The sequence below is a fragment of the Miscanthus floridulus genome, chromosome 19 (assembly GCF_019320115.1).
Source record: "Miscanthus floridulus cultivar M001 chromosome 19, ASM1932011v1, whole genome shotgun sequence".
Classification (NCBI taxonomy): domain Eukaryota; kingdom Viridiplantae; phylum Streptophyta; class Magnoliopsida; order Poales; family Poaceae; genus Miscanthus; species Miscanthus floridulus.
This window is the reverse complement of record NC_089598.1, coordinates 95,440,930-95,463,591: the sequence shown is the minus strand read 5'-3', so window position 1 is coordinate 95,463,591 and position 22,662 is coordinate 95,440,930. Positions and strand designations below refer to the sequence as shown.

The 22,662-nt window shown below is 47.9% G+C and overlaps 1 protein-coding gene across 1 annotated transcript; it reads left to right on the top strand.

The window, feature by feature from the left end:
- The first annotated feature begins 6,473 nt into the window (after positions 1–6,473).
- On the top strand, positions 6,474–6,989 carry LOC136526418 (uncharacterized). Its single transcript, XM_066519086.1, has one exon. The coding sequence runs from the start codon at positions 6,474–6,476 to the stop codon at positions 6,987–6,989; it is 516 nt and encodes a 171-aa protein (XP_066375183.1).
- Positions 6,990–22,662: the final 15,673 nt, after the last annotated feature.

Sequence of the window (22,662 nt, the reverse complement as noted above, 5' to 3'; positions counted from 1 at the left end):
CCATACTTTAGTGGCTTCAACCCTTCGGCTGTGGGAAGCAATGTGACTAGCTTTAGCTAACAGCTAAACGGTGGGCAGTATCAGTAGCCACCAGTGCAGCAGCCTTCAGGAGGACAAGCCCTAGACCCTCAAGTTTAGCCAATAGGAGGGCGGCAAGGTCAAGGACAACTGACAGGGGGCAAACACCAGCTCAACAATCTCCAAGTGCCCCTATCACACAAACAAATTAGCCTCCAACTGGATAAGACCAAGCTTATTTGATCCAGCAGCCAACCTCGTCGATCAGTCAATAGGTTGTGCAACGGCCGTCTTAGGGAAAATTCACTACTTCCTATTAGACACCTCAGTCAGCCATAAAATTGATGCATTAGTACAATGGATCACCAAGGATGTCGGTCCTAACTTCTTCAATAGTCGGTTAAAGGATATACCAATCACAAGACCCAGATCGACTATCCAGAAGGTTATCATCTAGTTTCTGACGTCAGCACGTACGAGATGATGCCACATCTAGGGTATCAGAACCCTTATAACTATGATGTTCAACAGCTTCAAACCTAGGGACAACAGCTACAAGTTCAAGGATAATAGTCTCAGGCTCAGGGTCAGCAAGCTCAAGCACAAGGATCTCAAGCCTAGGCCTAAGGACAGTCAATACATGAAGTTATTGGCATGGGTGATGTCGAATTCACCAACAGGATAGTTGCTATGATGCAGAGCCAGTTTGGTTTGAAGCCAAAAGGGTAGGTTGGCTCCTACCAGCGCCCATACCCCACTTGGTATGATATTGTGCGGCTCCCTTCATGCTACAGGGTCCTAAACTTCTCCAAATTTACCGGGGTAGACGAGATGACAACCATGGAACATATCAGCCACAACCTTGTTCAGATTGGAGATGCATCTATTAAGGAGGCACATAGAGTTTGGTTATTCCCTTTGTCCCTCTCTAGGCCAGCCTTCAGTTGGTTTTCTTCGCTCAAACCAAAATCTATCACTGGGTGGGCCGATCTAGAAATCAAGTTCCATGCATACTTCTACAGTAGAACAGGAGAGAAGAACCTTATAGATCTGATAAGCATGAGGTAGAGAAGCAATGAGTCAGGCTCTGAGTTCATTTAGAGATTTAGAGAAGGAGCTATTGCTACTCATTGAATCTGGCTGAAGGCCAATTGGCTAGATTGGCCCTTCATGGGATGGTCTCCAATGAACAGAGAGAAGTTCGAAGGCCATGACTTTGAGAGCTTGGCCCATTTAGTTTAGATAGTGTATGCTTTTAAAAGTCAGCACCGGACCCTGTGCAAAGAGAAGTTCTTGAAGGGGACTGCTGCTATGTTTGATCCCTATGATGTAGACTCTCATGAAGATGAAGTACTCACAGCTACTAAACGGACATGGGGCAAGGCTCTAGTATCATGTCCATAGGTGAAAGAAAAGAAAGATGTTTATGACTTTGATGTTAAGAAAGCTGATAGGATCTTTGACCTATTGCTGGAGAAGTAGCAACAGAGACTACCTGCAATTCATGTGATCTCTTCGACTAAAGAGTTAAAGGGGAAGAAATACTGCAAGTTTCATAATACCACCACTCATAATACTAGTGATTGTAGAATCTTCCACGTACATATTCAGAAGGCCATAAAGCAAGGAAAAATCAAGTTTGAGCTAGCCAAGAAACCGGCAATGGGCATAGATGGACATCCCTTCCCAGGAGTGCATATGGTGGAGTTTTAGTTGGCTAACGGAAAGATAAAGGTCTTGGCATCAGCTAAGGCCAAAGAAAATGGGTCAGTTGACCCCAAAGTTTAGATATCGATAAATGAGTTCAAGAAGGAAGATCAACAAAAGAGCCGATACGAACAAGGTGAGACTTCCAGAGCTGGTGCTTTACGTCCTCGGGTCATTTCTAGGATCTTGTTGAATAAGTGGCAACACCAGAAGGAAAAGGACTATCAGCATCGGCTTAAAGAAGAGGAATATGAGCGTCGGTGTGAAGAAGAAAGGTACGAAAGAGAACAAGCCAAGCTACAATGGAGTTGTCCTTTCTTCACACACTGTTGGAATGAAGGATTGAAATTGCCTACAACACGTAACTACCTATAGTGCAGTAATCAGTATGCAGAGTTCAGGCAATCTCAAGCCAACCGCCGATCCATCTATAAGCATTTGGATTATCGATCTAACAACATGGATCGGTGCATAAAAAATAAAGAAGTTCATGATTGTTGATAGAATATCATCGGCAGTCTTCCAAGGAGTATAACATAATGGTAGATTGATCGACAGAGGTGCGCGTAATCAAGAAGAAGAAGGCAACATAGACACAAGAGTTAGACAGGTTCAGACCATCAGCGCAATGTAATACCCTACTCCTATGGGCTATTGGATTGTATTGGCTTTGTATGATGTTGCATGTGTTTAGAGGGGGTCCCTGCCTGCCTTATATAGTCTGGGGGGGGCAAGGTTATAAGTCAGTTAGATCTAGGAGATAACCGGAAAGTAATAACAGATTACAAGAATCATGGGAACGAGTGTACCCTAACATATCTTATAGTATCTTTAGGATATCTTCCCGGTGTCTTGCGGGGCACGCCGAGTAGCACCGTGCTCTTCAAGGCTTTGTCTTGTGGGCTGGACCGCCCCTAGGAGCACAACTATGTAGTCTACCATGGGTATCCGGGGTCATACCCCCCATAGCTAGTCCCCGAGCGTCTTGTATCCGCTATGCAACGCCATCTTGAGCTTGTCCGAGCAGGTGTGAACAATGTCGAGCAGTCAAACTCATGGTTCGACCACCATGATGAGTCACCGAGTAGTTGTGAACCATCGTCGAGTAGTGTAACCCAAGTGTTGGGTTCATAAACCCGGGGTCCCTTATGGACCTGCTTCCTAGCAAAAGCTCGGCCCAACAGATGACATTGCGAACGATGCACAACTCTTGGGCCAGCCCAAAAACCTAACGACAGGTTAGAAGGACAATCTAGTCTCCAACCGAAAGGCCCGACCAAGGAGGAACCGGCGCTCACTTCCGACTCCAGCCTGCCTCTCCGACCGGAAGGTCTTGCCAAGGAGGAACGACGCTCACTTCCATCGCTTCCAACTCTGGCCTGCCTCTCCGACCGGAAGGCCTGGCCGAGAAGGGACGATGCTCGCCTCTGACTCTGACTCGCTTCTCCAACCGAGAGTACACTGAACCTCTGCTTATAGCTCTTCTCCAATCAAAAGGCCGGAGCCGACTAGGGAACGATCGACCAGGGATGCCCGCTTAGTGAAGACCCAGGAACCAAACAGAGCAAGTGAGGCAGGGCGCTCTTGTAAAACGACAATATCAAGGGCCATACCCTACACACCTGTAGGACAGTACGATCATGCCATGTCAGAAGGATGCACCACAACTTTCTAGACATGTTAGAACATGAATAATGTTGTGGGCGCCGACATTTATCCTACAATATGGTAGGCGCCGACATTTGCCATACTAGAAGAAGACGATGGAACCTACCACATGCATCTGAACATCAATAGTGTTATGGGCGCCGACAAACCGCCTTGTACTCGACGGCATGGGCAACAAGATTGGATAGCACACACACACACACACACACTTTCTCTCACACTCCTGCTTGTAAAGCCATCCCCTTCATCTATAAAAGGGGATGCGCTCTCTCCAAAAAGGGGACGGATGATTCGACCACCTGGATCGATTCATGAACGATTCGAACAACCGATGATTCGAACGACTCCAACAAAGCACACACTCAAATACTTAGCGCATGTTGGAGCTCCCATCTCTCTCGGCCCTTCGGTCCAAAGTCCGACCAGACCTCTTGCACCCTCATCTTACTCCCTCTCATTTGTAACCCACAACAAACTTCAAGCACCTGGGCTCAGGAATAAAGTCACCGACTGACTCAAACTGAACGTAGGGCATGTTGCCTGAACCAATATAAACCATGTGTCATTGAGTGCTAGGCCACATCTGATCATAACGTATGGCAAAACTACAAATATTTACTTGTTGGACACTTTCTGCACCGACCGTTGGCGCCGTCCGTGGGGAAGACACCATACGTTCACGCTTTTGGTCATCGGATGGCCCACCTTTCCGCCATCTTTGGCATGGCGGGCTCAAGCGATACGACTCACTTTGGCTCACTGGAGTTTTCCACACTCCCACCTATTAGGATGTGGGTTCCACCCATCTTCGAGCCATCCCAGGCCTTCCTCTTCGAAAGCCTAGACTTCATCGCTGACTGACTCGGCGTGCTTCACATTCACGAGGAGGCACACATCCCAGTGCCCATTGGAGGAGGAGCGCCCTCCATCGGCTCCGGGCCACCCGGCGACCTCTCCGATGAGGCGCCTGCGCTTCGCTCCGAGCCCATGCTGGGATCAAACCCCACTATGAGTAACATGCATACTGTTCTTTACTTGCTTTTTCATATTTTTTGCAGACTCTCCGAAGGGACCCCGTTGTCCCTACCACGACCGTCGTGCGACCAGTTCCCCTATGGCCTCACATCCCCCATGGATGCGTACACATGGGGGCTCCAAAAGATGTTGGCGCCACCCCCTCTCACATCTAAATTCATGGGGATGGTGGACTACGCTCCCGCCTCTTTTCATGACCTCATGGATGACGATGTTGAGAGCGATGGCTCCAGCATCGGTGATGTCATGGCACCTAGCCACCCTTTATCCCACGAGTGCACTATGGAGGATGCTCTAGCATAGCCACCGGTGGTGGTGGAGTCTCTTTAGACCCACACCCCTCTAGACCCTCACGCGGATGCCCATGCATGTGCCCAGGAGCACGGCTAGGAGCTAAGACAAAGGCGGCAGAACCAGCCGCCACCTGCACTGACGCGCTCGACACACCATGATGTGCCCACTGCGTGTAACCCGACGAGCGGCGCCCGAGGTCGCACTCGCCAGGTTCAGCGCAACATCATCGACAGGGGAACGATCCCCCATAGTTTGCTTGGGCTGGTCAAAACATCATCGTGGCGGCGATGTTTCTGCATGGCCTTCCCGAGCCTATCGACCCACAGGAGCAAGTGGTCCACTGAAACCTTCGGGTGCTAGTGGAGACCGCTGCCATTCAATAGGTGGAGAGCTTCGCGTCATGACACCGACTCGTGGCCTTTCTCCCCACCAGGGGGCAGGAACGCACCATACACATCGCTCCATCCACTCGCCACTATAGCTGCCCGATGCGGAATAGGAGACCACAGCTGCACCATGACCAGACCCGATGCCTGCTCCACACCGGCCGCCTATGCGTGAATGCCTTGGGCCAAACCGAGACGCTCGCAGCGTCATCAACAACCGACGTTAGGCCCGGTATGATGATGACATCCATCGGCCGGCGGTGAGAGCAGGCAGCATAGGCTTTGGCCAGACCATCGAGGGGACCAGTGAGACGCACCCTAGGTGTGGTTGCCGACCTAATGACCGGATTCCTAGCCCGGATGGCCTAGGACCATGGGCCTTTGGCTGACGCATCCAGAGAGTGCCGTTCCCACAATGCTTTCGACCGCCTACCAACACCGCCAAGTATACTGGGGAGACGAACCCCGGTATATGGCTCGAGGACTTCTGACTCGCCTGCCAAGCTGGAGGAGTGGATGATGACCACTTCATCATTCAGTACCTCCCCATCTACATGGGAGAACATGTTCGAGCATGGCTTGAATTCCTCTCGCACAATAGCATCCACGACTGGGCGGACCTCAAGAGGGTCTTCATTGGGAACTTCCAGGGGATGTATGTCTGCCCTAAGAATTCCTAGGACCTCAAGAGCTACCAGTAGGAGCCCAACGAGTCCCTATGGGATTACATCTGTAGGTTCTCAAAATTATGCAACTCCCTTCCTGATGTCATTGATGCAGACATCATCAGTGTGTTCCTCTCTGGGACAACCTGTAAGACTTTGATTCACAAGCTTGGCTACCTGAAGCTCCAAACCACCCATGACCTGCTCGACATTGCCATGAACCACGCCTCTAGTGAGGAGGCGGTCGGAGCAGTTTTCAACGGAGGCTAGGACAAGGGCAAGGTCAAGCGCAAGGACCAAGACAAGGGCCCCTCCATATAGAGGGGCAAAAAAAAAGAAGAATCGACGCCGATCGGCCAACACCGCGTTGGTCGCCGCAGCTAATCGCACGGGCATGCAGCCCCAGTAGGGCCAGCCCGATCACTTTGACAAGCTCAAGGATAGTCCATGCATGAACCATGCCTACCCCATCAAGCACCACTACAAGGACTGCAAACTCCTCAAGTGCTTCCTACGACAGGCCGATGGGCCGAAAGAAGGAAAGGGCAAGGAGACAACAACCAAATAAGGAGGCGCGGCGGGCAAGGATGGGAACGACTTTCCCGACCTCGAGGAATGCATCATGATCTTCAGGGGATCCTATGCCATCTACTCTAAGCACCAGCACAAAGTACGCTACAGAGAGGCATGCGTCGCTGAGATGGCCGTCCCCACCTTCCTTCGCTGGTTGGAATCTCTGATCACCTTTGATCAGAGGGACCACCCTTCTCACGTCGCCAGACCGAGTCGCTACCCGCTCATCATTGACCCCATCATTCGCAAGAAGCACCTCACCAAGGTGCCGATGGATGGAGGCAGTGGCCTCACCATCCTCTATGTCGACACCCTCGACGCCATGCGCATCCCCCAGTCGGAGCTCCACCAAGTGAGCTCTCTCTTCCATGGCGTGATCCCAGGGACACAGGCGTACCCGCTCAGGCAGATCGACTTGCCCGTCACGTTTGGCGACCGAGCCAACTTCCGCTTAGAGGAGCTTACATTCGAGGTGGTGGACTTCCTGGGGTCTTGCCATGCCATCTTGGGGCAGCCATGCTACACCAAGTTCAGGGCGGTCCCCAACTACACCTACCTAAAGTTGAAGATGTCGGGACCAAATGGCGTCATCACTGTAGGTAGCATCTTTTTGCATGCCTTCACGTGCACCCACGAGCATTAAGAGCTCGCCACTGCCATCATCAACTCTTCCGAGCTCCTGCGGCTTGGGGAGTTGTCAACCCTAGCAGTCCTAGACTGCAACAAGCTAGCCTCCTCGACTGGCTTCCACCCACTCGAGGAGACCAAGGCAGTGGGGATCAACCCCACCAACCCAACCAAAACAGTGCAGATTAGGACCTAGCTCTGGCCAAATAGGAATGTGAGCTCGCTGACTTTCTACGTGCCAATCATGACATCTTCGCATGGAAACCTTCTAACATGCCAGGCATACCATGGGAGGTCACTAAGCATGCACAACGCCTCGTCTTAGGCTTGAAGCCTACCTAGCAATGCCTGCATCGCTTTAATGATGAGAGGCATAGGGCCATAGGTGAGGAGATCACCAAACTCATAGCAACTGGCTTCATCAAAGAGGTATACCACTCCGACTGGCTCACCAATCCTGTTCTTGTTAAAAAGAAGACCGGGAAATAGAGAATGTGCGTTGATTATACTGGCCTCAATAAGGCATGTCTAAAGGACCATTTTCCTTTACCACATATTGACCAGATAGTTGACTCCACCTCAGGATGCAAAATCCTCTCTTTTCTAGATGCCTACTTAGGTTATCACCAGATCATGATGAAAGAGTCCGACCAGCTTGTGACCTCGTTCATCACCTCGTATGGTTCATACTGTTACGTAACCATGCCTTTCGGTCTAAAGAACACTGGCGCCACCTACCAAAGGTGCATGCAGCAATGCTTCACCGATCAAATCGACTCACTCGACCAGCCTGATCAAGTCAAGCAGCCAAAACCAATAATCGCCGTCTATGTTGATGACATAGTGGTCAAAACGGCTCAAGCTTGTGACCTAACCGCAAACTTGGTCACGATGTTCACGAACCTCCAAAGGTTCAACATCAAATTGAATTCTAAAAAATGTGTTTTTGGGGTTCCAAAGGGGAAGCTGCTTGGATACATCATGTTCGAACGCGGCATTGAGGCCAACCGAGAAAAAATCACGGCCATCTCCAACATGGGCCCTATACGCAACGTCAAGGGAATACAAAGGCTCATCGGTTGCTTAGGCGCCCTTAACCAGTTCATCTCCTAGCTTGGCGAAGGGGGGATGCCTCTCTACAAGCTTCTCAAAAAGACGGATGCTTTTGTCTAGGCTGAGGAAGCATAGCAGGCTTTGGAAAGCCTCAAAGCATCACTAATGTTGGCCCCAATCCTCGTCGCTCCTAAACGGGGAGAACCCATCCTCCTCTATGTCGTGGCAAGCAACAATGTGGTGAGCGCCGCCCTAGTCGTCAAAAGGGAGGAGCCGGGACACCACCTTAAGGTCCAATGACCCATATACTTCATCGAGGACGTACTCACCGACCCCAAGGTCCGCTACCCCTAGGTGCAAAAACTCCTATACACCATGCTGAGGGCGACCTAGAAGCTCCTATACTACTTCACCGACCACGAAGTCTTGGTCGTCACTTCATACCCACTTAGAGACATCATCCGCAACCGTGACATCGTAGGATGAATCTCCAAGTGGGCACTCAAGCTAATGGGCCACGACATTAGGTATATCCCCTGTACCGCTATTAAGTCTTAGGCTCTCATGGATTTTGTCGCCGAATGGATGGAGGTCTAGCTACCGACCCCGGACATCACCCATGAGTACTAGACGATGTACTTTGATGGGTCCATAATGGCACCCAGCTCAGGGGCTAGAGTGGTTCTGATCTAACCAGACGGGAGTAGGCTCCGCTACGCAACCTGCCTCCACTTTTTGGCCTCAAACAACACCACAGAATACGAGGCCCTCATCAACGCACTGTGCATCGCCATCGAGCTTGGCGCTACGTGGCTCTACGTTCGGGGCGACTCAGAGCTGGTCGTCGACCAGGTCATAAAGGAGTCCTCTTGCAAAAGCTCCCTCATGACAGCATACTATAAGGAGGTGCATAAGCTCAAGGACAAATTATAGGGGATCGAGCTACGCCATGTCACCCAAAGGGCAGGTTGGCTCCTACTAGTGCCCATACCCCGCTTGGTATGATATTGTGTAGCTCCCTTCATGCTATAGGGTCCCAAACTTCTCCAAATTTACCGAGGTAGATGAGATGACAACAATGGAACATATCAGCCTCAACCTCATTCAGCTTGGAGATGCCTCTATTGAGGAGGCACATAGAGTTCGGTTCTTCTCGTTGTCCCTCTCTAGGCTAGCCTTCAGCTAGTTTTCTTCGCTCGAACTAAAATCTATCACTAGGTGGGCTGATCTAGAAAACAAGTTCCATGCATACTTCTATAGTGGGATAGGAGAGAAGAAGCTTACAGATCTGATAAGCATGAGGTAGAGAAGCAATGCGTCAGGCTCTGAGTTCTTTTAGAGATTCAGAGAAGTAAGGAGCTGTTGCTACTCATTGAATCTGGCTGATGACCAATTGGCTGGATTGGCCCTTCAAGTGATGTCTCCAATGAACTAAGAGAAGTTCGAAGGCCAGGACTTTGAGAGTTTGGCCCATTTAGTTTAGAGAGTGTATGCCTTTAAAAGTTAGCACCGGACCCTACGCAAAGAGAAGTTCTTGAAGGGGACTGCTGCTATGTCTGATCCCTATGATGTAGACTCTCATGAAGATGAAGAAGTCACAACTGCTGAATGTACATGGGGCAAGGCTCTAGTATCATGTCCATGGGTGAAAGGAAAGAAAGATATTTAGGACTTTGATGTTAAGAAAGCTGATAGGATCTTTGACCTATTGCTGGAGAAGCAGCAGCTGAGACTACCTGCAAATCATGTGATCTCTTTAGCTAAAGAGTTAAAGGGGAAGAAATGCTGCAAGTTTCATAATACCACCACTCATAATACTAGTGATTGCAGAATCTTCCGTGTACATATTCAGAAGGCCATAGAGCAAGGAAAAATCAAGTTTGAGCTAGCTAAGAAATCGACAATGGGCATATATGGACATCCCTTCCTAGGAGTGCATATGGTGGAGTTTTAGTTGGCTAAGGGAAAGATAAAGGTCTTGACATCAGCTAAGGCCAAAGAAAATGGGTTAGTTGACCCCAAAGTTTAGATATCGATAAATAAGTTCAAGAAGGATGATCAACAAAAGAGCCGATACGAACAAGGTGAGACTTCTAGAGCTGGTGCTTTATGTCCTCGGGTCATTTCTACGATCTTGTTGAACAAGTGGTAGCGCCAGAAGAAAAAGGACTATCATTGCCAGCTTAAAGAAGAGGCATATGGGCATCGGTGTGAAGAAGAAATGTACGAAAGAGAACAAGCCGAGCTACATTGGAGTTGTCCTTTCTTCACACACTGTTGGAACGAAGGATTGAAATTGCCTACAAGATGTAACTACCTAGAGTGCAGTAATTAGTATGCAGAGTTCAAGCAATCTCAAGCCAACCACCAGTCCATCTATAAGCATTTGGATTATCGATCTAACAACATGGATCGGCGCATAAAAATAAAGAAGTTCATGATTGTCGATAGAATATCATCGGCAGTCCTCCGAGGGGTATCCCATGAAGGTAGATTGATTGGTAGAGGTGCGCGTAATCAAGAACAAGAAGGCAATGGAGACACAAGAGTTAGATAGGTTTGGACCGTCAGCGTGACGTAATACCCTACTCCTATGGTCTATTGGATTGTATTGGCTTTATATGATGTTGTGTGTATTTGGAGGGGATCACTGCCTGCCTTATATAGTCTGGGGGGTAGGGTTACAAGTTAGTTAGATCTAGAAGATAACCGGAAAGTAATAACAGATTACAAAAATCATGGGACCAAGCGAATCCTAACATATCTCGTAATATCTTTAGGATATCTTCCTGGTGTCTTGCGGGGCACGCCGAGCAGTGCCGTGCTCTACAAGGCTTCGTATTGCAGGCTGGACTGCCCCTAGGAGCATAACCCATATAGTCTATCATGGGTATCCAGGGTTGTACCCCCCACAGCTAGTCCCCGAGCGCCTTATATCTGCTGTGCAATGCCGTCTTGAGCTTGTCCGAGCAGGTGTGAACAATGTCAAGCAGTCAAACTCATGGTTCAACCACCGTGATGAGTCGCCGAGCATTTGTGAACCGTCACCGAGTAGTGTAACCCAAGTAAGGCTTGCCATAAGGATGAATGGAGCTCAAGTTCAAAATCGCAAATTTCCACACAGTGGACCAAGTGTGCCCACTTAGAATCTGACGACGCGAAAGGGAGATAGTCTTCTTCAACTTTAGGAGGCATGGAGTCTTCTAGATTAAAGCAAACACACTCACCGCAAGGTGAAGTGTACCCACTTAGTCCTTGAGCCTGATAGTAGGTGATGTAGTCATGTGGTGCCAGGGTCCAAAGTAGAAGAAAAGCATAAGACCAGCCGAGTAGGCAGCCAGTCCCTAGGTGAAGCCCTGAAATGTGAAAAGCACATTCACCGCAAGGTGAAGTGTGCCCACTTAGTCCCTGAGCCTAACAGTAGGTGACGTGGTTACATGGTGCCAGGGTTAGAAACAACAATAACCAGAAGAAAGTCCGCAGTGTAGTGAGGAACCAAGTCATAGTGATGACGTAGTCCCTGAGCCACAAGTAGAAATCTTGGAGACATTAAATCATGGAGAAAAAAATGGAGTAATGGTTGTACAGTAGGAGTTACTAGGCCTTATTGGATTGCGGAAAAGTCAGTGAATATTCGGTGTGCAGTAACAAGTTGCGGCAAAAAATGGGCGATATGGGCTGTAGTTGCCCAGAAGCCTAGGTAACGGCCCACCACGCCGCCTTGGAGAATTCGGAGAGGTGCAAATCGTGGAGCGGTTTCCCAAAAACCCTTGAATGCAAAAAATGGGGAGGGTGCTTTATAACTGTGCCGCCACACCCCACGCTCCCACCTTTGCCACTTCGCCACTTCATCTTCCTCCTTAGCCCTCGCGCTTCCCAATTCACATGCGCTTCCACCGCCAATCCCAAACCAGATCTAAGAGATGGCATCGAAGAGGGTTGTTGGTAACCTGAAGAAGGTGGCCATCGGATCAAGCTGTGATAAGGAATGGGTGTCTTCACTCATGGGGGAGGTAGAGCTTAATGGGATGGCAGAGGCATGTGTTCTCCCTGACCGTGTCAACGTCGGATGGCGTCCGACCAATGGTGAGCCCTACCTAATGCCGCATACCGATGAAGTCATAGTATTTGAAGATTATTTCTGGCATGGATTAGGATTTTCTGTTCATCCTTTCTTGCAGGATCTGTTGGAGTTTTGGGGAGTGAATATGTGCAATCTGCATCTCAACACCATCTTGCACATCTCCATTTTTATCCATTTCTGCAGGCGTATCTCGAAATTTTTCCCCACTTCAACCTCTTCCGACACCTGTTCTGGGTGAAGAGAAGGGTGGCAACGGCTCTAGAGTGGCCGTCGGCGTGTATCTACAACTCCACGATGGGATGGTTGGTTAGTACATCACTATGCTGCTAAACACCTCACTGAAGGGGTGGAACACCAGGTGGTTCTACATGAAGCAGAGTCATCTTGCCATCCGCTGCGATGTCGACCACATTTTGGAGAACCAGAGGAGCTGGTCGGAGAAGCCGAGTAGTGCTGATATGAATCAAGTGAGGGAACTCCTCGGCCTAATAAAAGGCGTAAAGATGAATGACGCACTAGTGGTGGCGAGCTTCATAGTGCGCCACATCCAGCCCTACAAGGAGAGGGCCCATGTGGGTTTTGACTTCAAGGGGGACACTGATGGCACCTAGGAGAGGACAAAGAGGCTGTCGAACAAGGCTGTGGTATGCCGAGCAGCCGAACTTTTTGATCCAAACATGTCATTTAGCGTGCTAGGGCAGACGATTGCCTTCAACTACATGAACCCACCTCCTCAGGTACAACTCTCAACTGTTGTTCCTGATGCTTTTTATCCTATACCAGAGCCGAGCAGTAAACTGATTCACTTGTGGAAAGATCCATTTGTAGGAACGAGCTGTGTACTTCTTGAGCATGATGAGGAGTGATTGGCCAAAGGCAGTGGACGCCCGGCCAACCATTCAGTAGGAGGAAGGTGCCATCAGCACCTCGCTGAAGTCCGAAGGTGAAGGTGCTGGTCAGAAGGTGAGTCCCCCTAGGTGTCAGAGAAGGTTTGAGGAAAAAGGGCAGCAACCGATGAGCCAACCCACAAGAAGAGGGAGACGGTGGGTGAAGCTCCCCACAAGATGAGTGGCATCTCGCTTGGTGGTGGTTAGACCACTCGGACGTAGAGTACGGCGATGTCCAAGTGGTCAGACGATGATGGGGCTCTAGCAGCTCCTCCTTCAAGCTCTGAGGCACCACTGTGCAACATGCGCATAGAGGTGCAGTCAAAAGGAGGGGAGGGAGTCCTCGAGCAACGGATGAAGGAGAGGCCGATGATGGGGCCCACAAGACCTCTAGCCTAGGGTACGCAGGTTGACCCCAGACTCATGCCTAGGTGCTCGAGGAGGCAGCACTGGTTTAGAACCATGACTAGGAGGCCAACGTGTAAGCATACTTGTGTTTGATTCATTTTGCTATCGGATCCTTATAGTTGTGGCGATTGATGAGCTAATCTAATGCAGAGCGAGGCATACGGAGGATCTGAATCCATCCGTCTAGACTGGCCAGCAGCCGGGGGCTGGTCTTGGCATGGAGGCAATGTCGACAGACCCTGGGCACTCAGTGGCTTGTGAAGGAGTTGACCACCACTGCTGATGGAGTTGGCGGTAGAGAATGGTTAACGATGATGATGGCCGATGTGATGGAGACGTGAGGAGCGACGGTGGGAGTCACCGAATCTTCAGAGGTGGGAGCTAGAACTGCCAACGTCACGCTGGAGTCTGGGGCGAGGAGGCCAGTGGTGCTGGAAGAGCAGGCGGCACTCTCTGAGACGTTAGAGGGTGTGGTCGGACGTGTTGTGCGGCCACCAAGCCCCTAGGTGGTGCCACCAGCTGCAGAGGAATAGGACAAGGTGGAGGAGATTGAGCGTGAGGAATCATGACCTCAAGCTATCCGGATCCTTAGCAAGCGGGGGGATGAAGTGATGGTCATGGAAGAGGAGGACACCACTAGGGAGGTCAGGAGGCTAGAGTCCACCCTTTTCGTAGCCATGAAGCAGATGAAGGTTAGTATTGCATCGGTAATGTCCATCTTTGACGTTGGAGATTTGAGTTCTTCATGGTCTTGGTGCTTTTGCAGGGCATAGAATGAACTATCATACACCGGCAGCAGCTGATCAAGAGGATGGAACCCCTTATCGAGGAGAACACAAAGCTAAAGGAGGTGGTGAAGCTGATGGAGAAGAACATCAGAGGGTCCTGCGTGAGCGGGATCTTGCTGAGTCCAATGCCAAGGACCTAGAGTACTAGAAGGGCATCCTATCCGAGCAGTTGGCCACCGTCTCCAAGTAGCTGATGAGTGTTTCTAAGCAGCTAGAGCACAAATCCGAGCAGCTAAGAAACATCTCCGAGTAGAGGAAAGGTATGGTGGATTGGTAAATTTGCTTTGCATTGCCAAACAGTCATATTGTTATTGATGATCATTATGTTTGTAGAGCAAGACGTGGAGCTCGGTCAGTAGCGTCAAGTTGTCAGTCAACTTCAAGAGGAGGAGAAGGCATCTGGGCGAGCGGAGAAACTAGACGAGGAGCTGAAAGGTGAGTAGTTCATAGTCGGAGTTGTTGCTGAAGTGACTTCTTTGCTTGATGGGTCTTCTTGGTGCTTGCAGAATACTGCCAAAGGACTAGGGCGTGGTTCGACGTGCTAGAGCTGGAGGCCAGAACCTAGAGGGGGAAACTTGACACCGTTGTTGCTAGGGTCAAGGCTGTGCTCGACTGCGTTGACATGGAGGTAGCTCTTTAGCATGACAACAGGCTACCGTGTCCAGACACCATCATCGACAGATGCGAGGTGGCGTGGGAGAACTTCAAGAGCTTCAACCAAGATGCCACTATCTTCGCCGTGGCCCATGCCCTAGCGGTAGTCCAGTCTCATTACCCTGCCATCAATCTTTAAGCGATAGGGGTTGGATTTGCCAGAGGGATGGGTGCGATGAAGCAGCAGCAGCTGGATGATGAGGTGGAGGACACGATGAAGAAGCTAGTTGGCGACGTCGATCTATTCGGCGAGGTGGATGGAGAGGGACAAATGTAATGTCCTGCTCAGAAAGTATCATGTATAGAACATCTAGAGAGGATAGTTAAATGCTCTAGGGCATAGACAAACATTTATGTATGTGTATAAATGTTGTAAAGTGACATGTGCTTGTTTATGCAGTTTGCCAGCACTTTCGATGAAAAATTGATGTAGTGTTAACCCTAACACAATTATATGAGGTATAAGTAGCGTCCGAGCAGTTAGTTTATTACTGAGCTCTTAGCCTTGGCTAGCCCGTATTCCATAACGTCAAGCACAGAGCCTGTGCACATGTAGGAGGAATAGATGTGACCAAGGAACCGTAGCCGACCACCCATAACACAGAGAATAGAGCCCGTAGCACGTATAGGGAGAGATCAGAGACTGGGTTTTCTCCAAAGAATACAGAGCAGAATGTGTGCTGCTCTATGGTTGGCGAAATGTCTTGATATTTTAGGATGGAGAAATGTGGCAGAGCTTTTATGGAGATCACATATATTTGTTGGAGTTTATTAAGGAGTAGCTTAGAGCTGGCGACCGCAAATGGAGATTAAACCGTAGTGGAGAAATAATGGAGACAAATTATGGCGACAAAAACTTCATTCATTATGGAGTTGAGAGTACATATCTAGAGTGTTTCAAGAATAGAAGCATATAAGGTGCTCGATGTGCCACGAATTGGGGATATTGATTTCGTCCAGGTTGCATAGCCGGTAAGACTCTGGTCGGGTAAGCTCTTTGACCATGTAAGGCCCTTCCAAGGGGAGGATAGCTTGTGCATCCCTTCTGTTTTCTATTTTCTACAGAGAACGAGGTCGCCGACAACAAATGAACGACCTTTTATGTTGTGATTGTAGTATCTTCGCAAGCCTTCTAGGTATATGGTTGTGCAGATGCAAGAGATTAGACATTCCTCTTTGGCCCTGTCGACGTCCTCTGTCCGAACAGCTACGGCTTGCTCTTCATTATAATGTTCTACCCTAGGTGCTCAGAAGGCAATGTCCGCTGGAAGTATGGCTTCTGAGCCATAGACTAAAAAGTATGGAGACACACTAGTGCTACGACTAGCTTGAGTGTGCTGTCCCTAGACCACAACTAGGAGCTCTTTAAGCCCTCTGCCCAGATGCTTTTCCTCTTTCTGATATAGCCTCTTTTTGAGGGCATCAAAGATCATGCAATTTGCCCGTTCGACCTAGCCAATGGCTCTAGGATGAGCACCAAAGACATATTTGATGGAGATGCATTGGTCTTTGTAGAAGTCCCAAAAATGATGACTAGTGAATGTAGTTCCAAGGTCGGTGATAACGCTGTTCGGGATACCGAATCTATGAATGATATCTTTGAAGAACTCGACTGCCTTCTTTGTAGTAGCTGAAACAAGCGGTTTGTATTTGATCCACTTGGAGAACTTGTCAATAGCGACGTACACATACCGAAAACCACCTGGTGCTGGCCCGAAAGGCCCGATCATGTCCAGTCCCCAGCATGTAAAAGGCCAAGAAGCTAGGATGGTCTGCAATTCCTGCGCCGGCACGTGTATTTGCTTGGTGAAAAATTGGCATCCTTCACAACATCGGACGAGGTCTTCTGCATCAGCATTGGCCGTGGGCTAATAAAAACTAGCTCAGAAAGCTTTGTCGACCAGGTTTCTTGAGGCCGCGTGATTGCCACAGGAACCAGAGTGAATTTTAAGTAGTAGTTTCACTCCCTCTTATTGGGTGATGTATTTCTACAGTATCCCTTCCTTATCACTTTTCCTCATCAAGTTCCCATCTACCAGCACGCAATGCTTGCTGCGATGAATTAGGCATTCAGTTTTGGTCTTATCGGTGGGTACATCGGTGCTGGTTAGGTACATGATGAACTATTCCCTACAAGTACCAGCTGCTCGGTGGGGGGGGGTTTCTTAAACTTCCTTCTCTTCCTTAATGGATGGCGTAAAGAGGTCTTGAACAAAAACTCCAGGCAGAATCACGGCGTGAGAAGATCATATCTTCGATAGGTGGTCGGCGAGCTAATTTTGATCTGGTACCACATGGTGGTACTCGATACCGTAGAACATCCCCTCGAGTTTTTTAATTTTGACGCAATATGAGTCCATCTTCTCACTGGAACAAGACCAGTCTGTAACAGAACCGACCAAATCATAAGAACGTAAGTACAAAAACAATCACCGAAGCGATCAAATTCCTGTACTTAGGCTCCCATAATCCCGGTAGTCCGAAAATCACGAAGGATTTCAACCAACTCTCGACATACAAACCAAGATCGTAATGATTCAACACAACACATCATCCGTTACAACATTTCATAAGTAGCATTCGAATTACATCCATCAGAGTTCAAATAGATATTACAAACCAAGTTTGAGTGTGCGGAAGCAACATAGCTTAGTACAAAATATCATAGTTTTCAAATACATTGCCAAGATCAGAGTCATGTCCCACAAAAGCATTATCAGGTACGAGAACTAGTAGAGACCGCGCCCAATGGTCTAGTCTTCATCCCCAGCAGGGAGAAGGCAGTACTTGCAGCAACCAAAGAAGAACTGGTCATCTGCAACAGGTGGGAAATAAACCCTGAGTACGAGAAGGTACTCAGCTAGACTTACCCGACAAAAACAGAAATAAAGACACCAAGGATCATGCAAGGCTTTTCAGGTGGGCTAGCTTGACACAGTTGCATAAAAGAGCTTATGATTATAGTAGCCAATTTAAACTTAGCATCCAGCTTATCATTATTTACCTGTCCACTAGATTAGCACCTATACTAGAGCACTCACTTATTAGGAGCAAACAATATTAACCATAGCAGGTATAATAAGGCTGTCATCATCGTATCATCATTACCGAACCATTAAGTTGTTTAGTGTGTCTACATTGGAGATAAGCCTATCAAGTTCTCACTAACCGGGAGAGACGGCGATTCGAATCGAATTACAACTCAGCTGAGGGGGTATTCCTAACTCTCACCCTGGCATACTTAGCAAGAGTAGCCGTAGGTCACCTTTGGTACAACTCAGGAACCAAATTCGCGGGTTCGATCAGCGCCAGCACTCTCAAGGATTACCCTTCTGCCAGGACGACCAGGACTTTTAAATCACCTGCCCTTGGACTCACGCCTACGGCTCCCTTCCGAGGCGTACTTTATACTTATCGACTCCCGGCCTGAGTTGAGCTACTCGGCTTCGCGGTCGGTCTTCAGGCCGGCCAACTAAGAGAGAGGCATGCGTTCAACATGAACAGGAAAGGCTCCAAGATTCAGTCCTTAATCGACACAGACGGAGTCACTGCAAACCGGCAAGCCTCCGTTCGGTCTTCATTTCAAATTAAGACTGGTTCTTTTCCACGATAGCAAATATAGCCAACCGTGCCACATGTATCATCCTATATCTCGCAGGTGACAGGAAATCACCCGACTTCTACCGAGTTTAAGCAGGGCTAAGCACTACTCGAGCCTGAGCTATATAGGATTCAGGGTAACAATATCTGGACAAGGAATGGGTAACCAATGCAGCAAGTGTTTGCATCCAACACCTAAACTTAATGCAACAATATATATAATAATAATACTATAACTGCAGTTCGGAAAATAGGAGGCTTAATATGCTCCGGGGCTTGCCTTTCACAAAGTTGCAAGGACGGTGGTCAGGGCACTCAACAGCGACCTTGTCTGGCACTTCTCCTAAAGGCTGCTCCTCCTGAATCTCCGGTGTCGGCTGCTGCTGCTCGCTCGGCTCCTCGAATTCCAGCCGGGTTACTCCTTCTGGTACACCTATTGCATGCCGATGCACAAGATAAATATCATGGATGCATAAGGAATGACATGATGCTCATGATGAATGAATCACAATGGTTGTTTATGAAAACATCACTGGACACTCGTTTACTGAGTAATTAGCTCTATTCAAATCACTTCAAGCATGTATCCAACTTAACTTAAATAACAAGAGCAACTTACCTAATTTGCATAACCTAAGATAAAGATGCTCATCTTCAGTTAAAGGCCTAACACCTAGGAACAGTACCATGAACTTAGAATAGTAAAGACATACTTAATATAGCAGTTAAAGCTTCATATGCAACAAGTAGTCACTTAATTTTATCATAACCAGAGTTCTATAACTCCGAATGACTTGCAAGAGGACATTCTGGAAAGCTTATGAAATTCTCTACAATTCATTTGTAAATATCAAAGCATGATTCTGAAGTTGACCGAATCCAATTCCAGTAGACCTAGAATCTGTCCCGCAATGACAGGGTTGCTAACTTAATTATTTAATGATGGTGCAAAAGTCTAATTTGACCAAACCAAGTTTACCAACTTGTTTTTCATACTTAAGAAACATCAGAAAGTCTAGTGCTAACTTCTAAATAAATTATTTAATACCTTTTTCTAATTTATCTAGTTAATTAGGTGATTAAAGCAATATATAGTAAACCTGTTCAGAAAAATCTACAAAAATTACAGTAGCTATCTCATGCTTCACATAGACTACCATAAAAATTTCAAAGCCATTGAGTGCGTACAACAGTCTACATAAAAATGATAAGGCATAATGGCTTAAAATGGCATAATTAAGAAATCCTAATGAAAAGTGTCAAGCAACAGATTTCCTATTTTTCCTAGCATACTTCTATCATAATAATAGCACCCATCAAATTTCACCTTCACTGGATCTATAGAAAAATTATGAAAATTCACACAAGATCCACCTATTAATAAAAGGAAATTCTATAACTTAAAAACTACACATGCACTAGCTCTGAAATTTTAACCAGAGACTCTACTAAACCAAAATAGAGGACCCACAAAATTTCATAATTTTTGGACCACAGAAACTCAAGATAAAATTCAAACAAGTTTGCATGCTTCTAAGAACACATTTCAAACTCCTATTTAATTCATCCAAGTTTTCTAAAACATGTGCTCCTATTATATTTTTATTAAATACTAGACATGACCAGGAACTTAACAAAATTAGAACCATAGCATTTGGATCTATATACTAGGAGCTACATATTTTTCAAGATGTACATAAATCTGTGAAATAAATAAATAAAACAAAATCGGAAAAACAACTCAGCCACAGCTGGGCCAGCCCACGTAACGGTGGCCCGCGAGCGCACAGTCGCGGCCCAAGACGCGGCACGGCCCGAGCTGGACTCCTGCCTCCGCGTTAGAGACTGACGAACGGGGCCCGCTCGCCAGCGAAGGAAACAGGGGAGGAGCGACGGCGATGGCGGGACTCGCCGTCGGTGGCTTCACCGGCGAGACCAACGGTGCCTACGGGTTCGCCTCAACCTAGCGGACCTAAGGGGCCCATCTTTTGCAGCTAAGGACGCAGCTGGAGGGGTGGCGACGAGCACGGCGGCGCTCGGCCACGGCACGGCCGGCCCCGGCGATGATACGGCGTCGCGGCCCTAACGGGTGGCTCTACGGCTTCAGTAGGGCTCACCGGACCTAACTCAAGGCATAGGAGGGGTGGAAAGGTCGCACGGACATCTGGCCGCGTGGAGCGCCAGCTCCGGCGAACTTCCGCCATGGCTGTGGTGGAAGAAGTTGACGGATTCATCCTTACCAAGGCGCAATTGACCTGGCTGAGGGGTGGGGGTGACAGAGGAGATCACGGCGGCGCTAGCAGCGAGATGGCCGGCACGTTTTTGCAGCGACAAACAAGCGAGGCGAAGACGGAGCAATGGCGGACTGCAGCGGCTCGGTTGCTGCGCGCGGTGGAAGGCGAGGAGAAACGAAATGGGACGACGAGTGCGTTCGGCAGGCGCGCGGGGTGGCTTCAAGGCGCGTCTGTGACGCCAGGAGGCGCACGGCGCATGGCCAGCGCGACAGCAAGCCGGCGACGAGTGTCCCCCACGCGTCGGCTGAAATCTGAAATTTGTCAGTCACTGTAGCTCCGATTCAGTTGCTTAAGCCGACGCCTGACAGCGATACTTTGACGACGATCTACACTTAATTCGTGACGAGTTAGTGGAAGAGTTGAACATCAAAGTTGTAGACCGATATTCCCTCTACTATTTCTTTTCAATGACCGACACCTAACACGCCATGGATCCGAAGTTACATGAAGCTAAAGTTGGCTTGATGCAACTGGAAAACACTATGACTTAGAATATTTTTCTAAGTGTTGAAAACAGCATGTATCTCAGACTTGTGGGCCATGTTTGACCATGTTCCACACATTTTCATGACTTGGCTATAAAACAACTTTTGTTCCTTGATAAATTTGCTACAACTTTTGTAAAGAGTGCACAGCCATGCAAGGTCTCTAAGTTGCACTTTTTAAACAGTCAAACAATGAGACTCCAAGGGTCAATTCAAGTCAAACTTACACTTGAGGGCATTTGGGTCATTTTGATCTACATGAACAATGTCCCAACAAGTAACCTAAGTGTAGTTAAGGTGTATTAGACCATAATCAACCACTTTACAAACTTGTTATACCACTTCTAATGATCACATGGAATAAAACAATTAAAACAAACAATTCAATCATATGTTGCAACGAAATGTTTCATATGTTTCATGGCTTGGTTGTTATTCTACACTTGTCATATTTCTACCATGTTGCCATGTTTCAAGGTATGAGAAATTTATGTTGCATTCATATGTTGCACTACTATCATTCATAAGCACCCCAATACGAAACAAACAGAATGTGCGAATGTTGCATATGTATGTTTCAGTGACAATGGAAATGATGACATAGATGATACACATGCTTATGAAATGAAATGCAATTAGTGGAAGCCAAACACCTAGGGTGTTACAGCCCTCCCCCCTTAGAAAAATCTCGTCCCGAGATTTGGAAAGCGTACCATTTAACATAGAAAGCTGGATAGTTTTCTTTTAAATAATCTTCCCGCTCCCAGGTTGCATCCCGTTCACTATGATTACTCCAAACTACCTTGTATAACTTAACCACTCGTGTACGAGTCACTCTTTCTTGAGTATCCAGAACTTGCCCGGGCTTTTCCTCATAAGAAAGATCAGATTTCAAGTTGACTTTCCTTGCTGCTATTCTTTCCTCGGGAATACGAAGACACTTCTTCAGCTGGGACACATGGAATACTGGAAATATAGCTCCCATCTCACGGGGTAGATCGAGTTTATAGGCTACTCTTCCACTTTTCTCGATAATGCAGTAGGGTCCAACATATCGAGGCTCAAGCTTCCTTTTAATTCCAAAACGCTTGACTCCTTTCATAGGGGATACCTTCAGATAAACATGGTCACCTACTTCAAACTCAATAGGTTTTCTCCTCTTGTCAGCATAGCTCTTTTGTTTGGCCTGAGCGGCAGTCATATTCTTCTGTATAGTTCGGACTTGCTCTTCGGCTTCTTTTACAAAATCAATACCATAGAATCTTCTTTCCCCGGGTTCCACCCAGTTCAAAGGAGTTCTACACTTGCGGCCATAAAGAGCTTCAAAAGGAGCCATTTTGATACTCTCTTGATAACTGTTGTTATAAGAGAATTCAGCGAGAGGTAACCAGTCTTCCCAAGAGCCTTTGCAAGAGATAAGACAAGCTCTAAGCATG